We start from the raw sequence: 11637 nt of genomic DNA on the forward strand, positions 1-11637 counted from the left end.
ATTGTAGTTTTGCAACAGATGGAGGCACACTGGTTGGGTAACACTGTTCTAGAGCATGGACACAACTTGCATATACAGTCTTACAATCCCTCTCAAGTGTTGTTGATGTCAATGTGCCCTGATTTTATTTTTTTGTTATGCTCCTGGTCTTATAGTGGTACTTTTGTTGTCAGGTTTTACTTGCACTGTGAAGGACATGAGCCTACCCTGCTGCTTATCAAAACCAGCAACAAAGAGGTGGGTATCCAGTCAACACTTAATGCTATGGGCCTGTGTGTATAATAAATTGATCTGTATATAAAGCAAAAGGAAATACTGGGTAGTAGTAGTACTATGTTGTGTACTGGAAGATTTTTACTAATGTTGCATTCTCAGCTAGATTATTAGTGATCCCCCACTTCTTAATGTTTCCTTGTTTGTCTTTCCATAGGTTTGTGGTGCGTTTTTGTCCACTGACTGGAGCGAACGAAGGAAGAGTGGGAACAAGCTGAGCTTCTTTGGGACTGGAGAGTGCTTTGTATTTCGGGTAACTACTTCTTTATCTGGAGTATATGACCCAATAATAAAATCTCTTCGACATTTATTCTGCTTCTGTGACCTACATTGTAAAGGCACATTTATTTGGGAAATTCCCAGCCCGTGCCAGAAGTCCTTAGATTGCAAAGAACTCCTTCTAATCCCTGACACATCCCACTTCTCCAGCTGCTCCCTGGGAGAGACCTTTTTTTTCCCCAGGGGCAGACACTTTGAGGTATTGCAGTAAGACACATAACTTATTAATACCTGTTACCCCTGTATGTCTGCGTTCGGATGCCAATAAAGTAATAAGGATTTTTAACAGAGCTACTGCGCTGGACAATTCTCCATTTCATTGCACTAATTTTACTGGCTTCAGCATACTATTGCTTGAAATACCCCTGGTAGAAAGTTGTGTGCACAGGGACATTCCAGCTCTGTCTTAGCTGGAGACTCCTCCGCACTTCACTACATGATCCCGGGTGAAGCCTCTGCCCCTGCTCCACAGAGGCTGGATCACTAAACAACTAACCTGCCCAAACAGGAGGGTGTCCCGCTGGCTGAGGGAGCGGCAGCTGCTATTGCTGTAGGGCCGGTGAGTGTTTTCCTGGCTTTTTATTCTTTTATCCTGTGCTTTCCCGCGCTTTACGGCCGGTATTCAGTATGTTGCAAAATAGACTAGTCCCTAGTGGCTGCAATTTTTTATCAAAATTTTTTAGTAAAAATTATATATATATATATATATATATATATATATATATATATATATATATATATATATATATATATATATATATATATATATATAATATATATATATTTTTTTTTTTTTTAACGAAATGTATATTGAAAAAAGTTATCTTAGGAGTAGTTATATAAAATATAAAAAAAAAAAATTCTAGGAGAGTGCCCATTAATAGTCAAACCATGAAGCTTTTATTAAGACGTAAGTTGCATGAAAAGTACAACGTCCATGAACAGCACCGGTCCAGAGACCGAAGTAACACAATACAAAATATACATTGGTACACTTACATAACAATCATAGAGAGGTGGCTCCCATAAAACCAAAAGGAGGGCAATAGTAGTACAAAAAAGTAAACCAGCTGTCCGACCCCCCCCCCCCCTACACAACAGGAAAAGATGCTCCCTCAATAAAGGTTCAGACAATGAGTCCTATTTAGGAGAGTGGCTCTTTAAGCTCCCTGGCTCCTCCCAATACGAGGCATTATACTCTGCTGGCTCTTGTCTCTGTGCTCTAGCCCCGCCCCCTTGAGTGATGTCACCACCTCTGATCAGCCCCTACAGCCTACATCACAATCTCCCTGTCATATAAGTTTGAAAAAACCATCAGGTGAATTCCAGCTCTCCCAGGTACAGAACAGAAGATAAAACTTTACATTTAATAGATATGCATTGAAAAGACAAAATCAACATAACAGGAACAAAAAGAAAAAACATTGACTCGTTTCAAGTTTAAAACATAGCCCTTAATCATGACTGTGCATAGGGCAAGTGCACTTTTTATATCTGGGATAATGAACAAGCCAGCAAGGAAATGACCTGGAAGGAACTGCCCCTAATGACTTAAATTAACCTCATAAGCGCAACAATACAAAAACTGGGCAGAACGGTTGCAAGCGGGACAAAACTGACTATAGTCCAATTATCATCTAGGAAGAGTGGCAAGGCTGAACATAAGTAAAAATAACTAATGGTCGGCAATAGAAACCAAATTCCAGAACAACCTGTACACAAAGCGGGTACGTATCTAAGAAATACCAAAGCCGTGTTTGTAATACAGAGTGAAGAACACATCCTAAAATAAGATGCAGAAGTACATTGATTAATAAAGAACCGCATAGTGTGAACATGCATCAATAGAACAATTATTGAGCCCGCCCGGCACATGAGAATCCGGATAGAATATCCAGAATGCTTCCTGTGTGCATACCAGGCGAGTCCAATCTCCCCCCGTGTCGTTGTTTGCATATCCGTTCGATACCAATAACTTGTACCGAAGAAGGGTCATCCTGGTGTACATCATGAATATGTTTTGAGACCTGATGTAGTACGTGCAGTATTGTTAGTCAGAGTGGCCATTCTTACATGTTTTGCAATGCGTAATTTTAGTTTACGGATAGTGCCACCCTCCTATTGCAGGTTACAGTCGGGTAACTAGGTATATCACGGGAGTGGTGTTACAGTTCAGGAATGTTTTTGTTTTTTTCTTGGTAACAGAAGAAAAACTTTTTGTATTGTATATTAATCTGCAAAACTGAGCACCATGGTTGACTGCATTTATGGCAACCTTTTACTGACAGACATGAATCTGTGGAAGTATGTCTGTAATCAATGGGAGATAATTGATCTGAGATTTGGCTTTTCTGGCAACACACCTAATGCATGGTTGAAGAATTTTAGAAAGAATGGGATCTTGATGCAAGACTGGTATATGTCAGTTTATATTTGTACGTATGCTATCAAAGTTTCCTTCTCTACTAAACGTTGTAGAGAAGGTAAGTATGTTACTGTTATCTTTTTCTTTTCCTCTAGATTTTTTGTTGTGAGGCAGATGCTCTTGTAGATGTGCTTCTCTAGTTTTAGAATCGGCAATAGCTTTTGTTCTTGTAAGTGTGCTGTTAGAATAACCAGTGTCTCTCAAATGTTTGGTAATTTGTGATGATGTATTTTCATAGGCTGAAGGTATAGAAGAGGCTCTTTTCGCTCAGATGTATTCTCAGATGGGTAAGTTGCGGGTGGTACAATGGTGGCCGTAAATGTTGGCACCCCTTAAATTTTTCAAGAAAATGAAGTCTTTCTCACAGAAAAGGATTGCAGTAACACATGTTTATTCTTTGTGTGTATTGTAACTAAACCAAAAAGGAGGGTAAAAAAGCTAATTGGACATCATGTCACACCAAACTCCAAAAATGGTCTGGACATGTTGCATATTTGACTGCACACCCTTTGGAAAAAATAACTGAAATCAGTCACTTCCTATAAACCATCAATAAGCTTCTTAAACCTCTCAGCCGGAATGTTGGACCACTCTTCCTTTGCAAACTGCTCCAGATCTCTCTCATTGGAAGGCGCCTTTTCCCAACAGTAATTTTAAGATCTCTCCACAGGTGATCAATGGGATTTAGATCTGGACTCATTGCTGCCACTTCAGAACTCTCCAGCGCTTTGTTGCCATCCATTTCTGGGGGCTTTTTGACGTATGTTTGGGGGTCAGTGTCCTGCTGGAAGACCCAAGATCTCAGACTCAAACCCAGATTTCTGACACTGGGCTGTACAGTGCGACCCAAAATCCATTGGTAATCCTCAGATTTCATGATGCCTTGTACACATTCAAGGCACCCAGTGCCAGAGGCAGCAAAACAACCCCAAAACACCATTGAACCTCCACCATATTTCACTGTAGGTACTGTGTTCTTTTCTTTGTAGGCCTCATTCCGTTTTCAGTAAACAGTAGAATGATTTGCTTCACCAAAAAGCTCTATCTTGGTCTCATCTGTCCACAAGATGTTTTCCCAGAATGATTTTGTCTTACTCAAGTTCATTTTGGCAAAATGTAGTCTTGCTTTTTTATGTCTCTGTGTCAGCAGTGGGGTCCTCCTGGGTCTCCTGCCATAGCGTTTAATTTCATTTAAATGTCGACTGATAGTTTGCGCTGACACTGATGCTCCCTGAGCCTGCAGGACAGCTTGAATGTCTTTGGAACTTGTTTGGGGCTGCTTATCCATCATCCGGACTATCCTGCTTTGACACCTTTCATCACTTTTTCTCTTCCGTCCACGCCCAGGGAGATTAGCTACAGTGCCATGGGTTGCAATCTTCTTGATAATGTTGTGCCCTGTGGACAAAGGCAAATCTAGATCTCTGGAGATGGACTTGTAACCTTGAGATTTGTTGATATTTTTCCACAGTTTTGGTTCTCAAGTCCTCAGACAGATCTCTTCTCCTCTTTCTGTTGTCCATGCTTAGTGTGGCACACACAGACACACAATGCAAAGACTAAGTTAACTTCTCTCCTTTTTATCTGCTTTCAGGTGTGATTTTATATTGCCCACACCTGTTACTTTAAAGGAGCATCACATGCTTGAAACAATCTTATTTATCCACAATTTTAAAAGGTTGCCAATAATTTTGTCCAGCCCATTTTTGGAGTTTGGTGACATTATGTCCAATTTGTTTGTTTTTTCCTCCCTTTTTTGGTTTAGTTCCAATACACACAAAGAGAATAAACATGTGTATAGCAAAACATGTTACTGCAATCCTTTACTGTGAGAAATGCTTCCTTCTCTTAAAAAATGTCAGCGGTGCCAACATTTACGGCCATGACTAAATGTTGTGGATGACAACTGAGCGCATGAAGAATATTGTTCCCTGATGTGGGTTTTCGATACATACGTGATGATATAGTACCTGACTCAGTCACCTTACAGGGTCACCTCTCTTTTGAGCACTGAGCTCTTGTTGATCCTAGACTGATGATCATTGTTCTATCGATGCATGTTCACACTATGCGGTTCTTTATTTATTCAATGTACTTCTGCATCTTATTTTAGGATGTATTCTTCACTATGTATTACAAACACGGCTTTGATATTTCTTAGATAGGTACCCGCTTTGTGTACAGGTAGTTCTGAAATGATGTTTCTATTGCCGACCATTAGTTATTTTTACTTATGTTCAACCTTGCCACTCTTCCCAGATTATAATTGGACTATACTCCGTTTTGTCCCGTTTGTAACCGTTCTGCCCTGTTTTTGTATTTTTGTGCTTATGCTTGAGGTTAATTTACGTAATTGGGAACAGTTCCTTCCGGGTCATTTCCTTGCTTGTTTTTTTGTTCTCCCATATATAAACAGGCACTGCCCTCTGCACATCGTCAAGATTAAGGGCTATGTTTTTAGCTTGAAACGTGTTGACACTTTTTTCTTTTTGTTCACGTTATGTTGATTGTCCTTTTAATGCATATCTATTAAATGTAAAGTTTTATCTTCCGTTCTGTACCTGGGAGAGCTGGAATTCACTTGATGGTTTTTCAAACTTGTACTCACGGGATACGGCCCGCATTAAGTTGCGTGCTCCCCTCCATACAATCTACACTGGTCCAATATACAAGAAGCATTCGTGCAAATGGTGAGCTGAGCTGCATTTTTTCTTATTTTTCCCTGTCATATACACATAAATAAAGAGTTGCTGTGTGGAGAGAGTCTGCTGTGCAATGAGATGTTCTTCAGCAGCTCTGGGCGGGAAAATGGCAGAAGTGCTGAGAGGAGAGTAGGCAGAGTGAAAGGGCTTGGGAGGAAGAGCTGAGTGAAAGCAATGCATTCTGGGAATTGTAGTACTGGGCAACTGGTCAACCAGGAAGCACAGTGATTATCTGAAAAGGGAAAAGACTCAAACACACAATGCAAATGACATTTTTGGTGGTTTCAGAACTGGAGCAGACAGGTAAGCAATGCTTCCTCTTCCACTACCACACCTGGTACCTCCTAAGGTTTGCATTGTAGTTCATGGCAGGCGATGGGCTTTAGTACTGTATAGAAACTCTTTCATTAGTTCTTATTAATAATTTAGCTCGGCAGATCTTCTACATTGTATCCTCTCCACACACAAACCCAATCTACTGCTGCAATCCTCTATGCCAAGGGAGTCTCTGTAAGTCATCTGGGTGTCATATGATCTCCTTAGCTTATATTATATCTTACCGGAGATTTTAGGTAAACACATAATTGTGACTGAGTAAATAGTGTTTATGCTACAATACCTGCTCAGATGTTCTGTGTGCCAGTACAAGGTCTCCCATCCACCTCACCTCCAGCTGTTGCAAAACTACAACTCCCAGCATGCCGGGGGTTGTAGTTTTGCAATAGCTAGAGGCACGCTGGTTGGAAAACACTGTTAAAGGGGTACTCCGGCCCTAATACATCTTATCCCCTATCCAAAGGATAGGGGATAAGATGTCTGACCGTGGGGATGCCGTCACTGGGGACCCCCGCAATCTGTAATCTAGCACCCACCTTTACGAGCTGTCCGCAGCGCTGGAGGCTCAGAGTGTGCAGTGTGACTACCATGGGGGTGGAGTATCGTGACATCCAGACTCCGGTCTGTGCGCTTAAATCCCGATTTTTCATCCATTTCTGGTTACGAATTCCTCATTTTCTGTTGCTTACACTGCATGCAGTTCATTGAGGAGGAGGGGGCATTACCTTGCTTGCCCTCACATCTTATGTGGGAACTTCCTCCTTCACTCCTTAGAGCTGACAACTGGCTTCTCTGTACCCTGAGGCTCTGTGACACGCCCTTGGCTCACACAGTAGGCTGATTGACAAACCAAAAGCCTGTACAGAGCCCTGCTCGTCCTACACACTTTCTCTATTTTGTCTCTGTTGACTTTGAACAGAGAGACACAGGCATTAGCTGGGATAGGGAAAAGACAGTGTTCTGGACAGTAGAGGTAAGCAGTATGGAGCATTTTTTTCCACCCAAATATATAATATATATATATATATATATATATATATAATATAATAATAATCTATCTATATATCCCGTATATACTCGAGTATAAGCCGACCCGAAAATAAGCCGAGGCCCCTAATTTCACCCCAAAAACCCAGGAAAAGTTATTGACTCGACTAGAAGCCTAGGGTGGGAAATGCATCACCCCCCCCCCCCCCCCCTGTCATCATCCAGACCCCAGTCAGACCCTTCATCATCACCGCCTGTCAATCCCTTCTCAGTGGTCTTCAACCTGCCGACCTCCAGATGTTTCAAAGCTACAACTCCCAGCATGCCCGGACAGCCGATGGCTGTCCGGGCATGCTGGGAGTTGTAGTTTTGCAACATCTGGAGGTCCGCAGGTTGAAGACCACTGATAAGGGATTGACAGGTGGAGATGGACGGCCGGGACCATGCCCTCACAGCTAAAGCCAAAAACGTTTTTTTTTGTTCACTCGAGTATAAGCCGAGGGGGCGTTTTCAGCACGAAAAATCGTGCTGAAAAACTAGGCTTATACTCGAGTATATACGGTATATTAAATATATATATATTAAATATATATATATTAAATATATATATATTAAATATATATATATTAAATATATATATATTAAATATATATATATATTAAATATATATATATATTAAATATATATATATATTAAATATAATATAATATAATATAATATATATATTTAATATAATATAATATAATATATATATTTAATATAATATAATATAATATATATATTTAATATAATATAATATATATATTTAATATAATATAATATAATATATATATATTTAATATAATATAATATAATATATATATATTTAATATAATATAATATAATATATATATTTAATATAATATAATATAATATAATATATATATTTAATATAATATAATATAATATAATATATATATTTAATATAATATAATATAATATATATATTTAATATAATATAATATAATATATATATTTAATATAATATAATATAATATATATTTATTTAATATAATATAATATAATATATATTTATTTAATATAATATAATATAATATATATTTATTTAATATAATATAATATAATATATATTTATTTAATATAATATAATATAATATATATTTATTTAATATAATATAATATAATATATATTTATTTAACAAATGTAAATTACAAATATACATGTAATGGTATTGTCTACATTATACAAATATTTTTTTTTGCATATGTCAGTGCCCATTTATTTTGTGTAACTCTATCCCTTCTTAGAGACAAAACAAAAATGTTCAATGTAAGTTTGATGCACATCAGGAATTGCAACGGTTTTGCCAAAATGTGTCATTCTTCTGTTTGTTCACACAGCTGCAGCCAGAGGTGGAGCGCTATGAGTGGGTGATAATAAAGCATCCGGAGCTTGGTAGAGCTTCTTCGGCAATTGCAGACAATGAGTCTATCTCTGTCCAGGAGACAGCTGAATGCTCTGACCCCTCCAACCGTCTGTCACCCTTTCTGGCCACTCGTCATTTCAACCTCCCATCCAAAACTGCCTCCATGTTCATGGCAGGGAGCACAGAGTGCATCATCATTGGTAAGTCACCTTTAAGTACTCACTCGTGACATTCCAGTGGAAGGGAGGAGCTAGTTATAAGCCGGGGAATTTTGCTGAAGCATGCCCCTCATTCCCAAGCTGTCAATCAAATCTGACCTTGTCACTATTGAAATCTATGCAGCAAAAAGGTCAGGCAGTAGAGCGCAATGCTGCACACCCCAGCGTATAACTCGTTATTGTTGAGGGTCTAAGAGTGAGACCTGCAGCAAGCAAAACTTTTGACATGCCTGCGCAACATTTTTTATTTTTAACCCCTTAACGACATCGGACGTAAATGTAGGTCATGGTGGTTTGTACTTAAAGGGTAACTCATTAAAACTAATTTTTGCTATTGCACTCCTTATGGTAAATCAAAAAATATATTTCTAATATACTTTTGTTTTAAAAAAAATGAAGTTTTCTATGTTTTATTTGTGCTTAAAAAAGCTCAAGAGCACATTTTCCCCCCATCTTATACACAGACTTTGGACCGAAGTGCAGCCTCACCCAATCATAGCTCCTCTCACACTTAAAGGGGTATTCCAGGAAAAAAAAATTTTTTTTTTTATTTTTTTTTTTTTATATCATCTGGCTCCAGAAAGTTAAACAGATTTGTAAATTACTTCTATTAAAAAATCTCAATCCTTTCAGTACTTATGAGCTTCTGAAGTTAAGGTTGTTCTTTTCTGTCTAAATCCTCCTCTGATGACACCTGTCTCGGGAAACACCCAGTTTAGAAGAGGTTTGCTATGGGGATTTGCTTCTAAACTGGGCGTTTCCCGAGACAGGTGTCATCAGAGAGGATTTAGACAGAAAAGAACAACCTTAACTTCAGAAGCTCATAAGTACTGAAAGGATTAAGATGTTTTAATAGAAGTATTTTACAAATCTGTTTTAACTTTCTGGAGCCAGTTGATATATATAAAAAAAAAAATGTTTTCCTGGAATACCCCTTTAACTGCCATATGCTGTTGGTTGAAAGATCTGCTGGGAGCTGTAAATCACTGCCTGTCACTGTTTCCCAAGCAGAGAGCCTCCAGCTTTTGCAAAACTACAACTCCCAGCATGCCTGGACAGCCTTTGGCTGTCGGGGCATGCTGGGAGTTGTAGTTTTGCAACAGCTGGGGGCACCCTGCTTGGGAAACACTGGTCTATGTAGAGGACAGGAACTTCTTCGGGGTCCTGTACAGTACACAGTCCTAAAAAAGGAACATGGAGCCGCCCTCATGGTGTCCAAAGGAGCAGCCAAGCCTGGCACAGGTAAAGAGTACAGAACATGTAATACCTCCCTGTACTGTAGGGGGCGCTACCAGACACCAGTCAGTGCATGCACTTCAGTAATAGAGGTGTTTTACCAATGAATGCCTATTCTGATTGGTCGGTTCTTCCAGCCATTGACACTTTTCACAAATCTGGAATGTTTGTAGTATTGTATGTTGAGTCTGGTTTCAACTTACAATGGTCCAGAAAAGACCATTGTAAGTTGAGGGATCACTGTACTTGCATCGTCATACGGTAACAGGGGAGCATGATACTGCGGCATTGTTTCATTTACTTGAAGTGGACAAAGCTGCCCTCTTGCATTGCTGTACCATTACTGAAGTAAAAGTACAAGGACTGGTAAATGCAGAAGAGGTGCAGGGCTTGCACAAGTGTGCTTTAAATAGCTGATCGGCGGAGTGCGAGAAGTTGGACCTCCAGCCGATATACATTTAAATATTCAATATTAGAAGGTTAACCCCTTAAAAAAGGAGCAACCAACAGCCACCACTAGGGGGGGTACTTACTGCATACTATCTTAAGAGTTCAGTGAATGACTGTATGCAGTAAACCTTTGAGATCTGTCTAGTGGTGGATGAAAGCAGCCAGAATTTTTATTTTACTTTTGTGCATTTTAACCCTATGCTGTGACCTGCTGTAACCTGACTTTTGTGCCCTCTCAGGAGGTGGTGATGGACAAGCTTTGTATCTGGATGCTGATCTGAACTATGGACGAACCAGTCACTGCAATACCTTCAACAACCAGCCTCTGTGCTCAGAGACTTTCCAGATCGCCACCATTGAGGTGTGGGGCTTTAAGGACAATCTGAACAATGAAGAGCGCTCCTCTGCGTTACCATGAGGTGATTCCTTTTCATAGCATTAACGTGTAATTCTGGACATGTTTTGGCTGGGCGTGCAGAGCCGGTATGGTGGCAGCTCGATCTCCTGCTCTCCTTCCATCAATGTGCAGAGCTAGTTTGTCGGACTTTAATACTGATTGACCAAATCGAATGGGCCTATGGACTCTTACTTGTAAGCAGAAGTGAAACTGTCTTGACAGTCTCATTGGACCAAGCAAAATTGTGCACATTCCAGTCCCTAAACAGGTTCCTATTAGATTAATTCCTGCTGATATTCTAATGGGAGCCTCCTGTAGACTCCTGTCCGGTTCGGTGCCTCTCCTCCATGTTTGCTGTGTACATCTCCTTGTTTCTTGTCCTCTCACTTTCACCTGCTCCCCACAGTGTTCCATGTTCAGTAGTCCCTTGTCCGATTTGTTCTACAAAACCAGAAATTATTGGAAGGGTCACTTCCGAGTCTGGACAGATGTGACATTATATGAATTTACCTGAGCCCATCACCCTATGTGGTGAATATTTCAAGAATAAAAGTCAATCTCAGACATTGGTTTCTTTCGTTTTCTATATTTTTGTATCATAGTCAAATTATCTTCACTTTGCCTAGAATGTGTTACTAAACAACATGGGGGAAAACTCCCTTATATTAGGGTAATCTCATACGATATCTTGGTACACTAGGCAGTCAGACTTTAAATGTAATTTCAATAAACTTTGGACTTCTTATCCAGATATGTCCAAGGTTTAGATCGTGAGGGACGAAATGTGCAGCAGCATGCGCCTTACCAGCTGTCACTCAAACTCAACTCAACGCTTTCATTGCAGAAGTCTATAGATTGAAAAGGTTGGACGAAGCATTGACGCCTGCTCTCAGACCTAGTGAGATCT

At 39.5% G+C, this 11637-nt stretch overlaps 1 protein-coding gene across 9 annotated transcripts in view; it reads left to right on the forward strand.

The window, feature by feature from the left end:
* TBC1D24 (TBC1 domain family member 24) overlaps positions 1 to 11294 on the forward strand; it is a 57166-nt gene extending 45872 nt beyond the window's left edge. For all 9 annotated transcript variants that reach the window (XM_056536363.1, XM_056536356.1, XM_056536360.1 and 6 more), the window contains 4 exons: positions 174 to 237; positions 431 to 526; positions 8404 to 8629; positions 10573 to 11294. In XM_056536363.1, the coding sequence (XP_056392338.1) occupies positions 174 to 237; positions 431 to 526; positions 8404 to 8629; positions 10573 to 10751 (565 nt within the window). In that variant the 3' untranslated portion in view covers positions 10752 to 11294. The remainder of the gene's footprint in view (positions 1 to 173; positions 238 to 430; positions 527 to 8403; positions 8630 to 10572) is intronic.
* The last annotated feature ends 343 nt before the right edge of the window (positions 11295 to 11637 follow it).

This window comes from Hyla sarda, chromosome 8 (assembly GCF_029499605.1).
Source record: "Hyla sarda isolate aHylSar1 chromosome 8, aHylSar1.hap1, whole genome shotgun sequence".
Taxonomy (NCBI): domain Eukaryota; kingdom Metazoa; phylum Chordata; class Amphibia; order Anura; family Hylidae; genus Hyla; species Hyla sarda.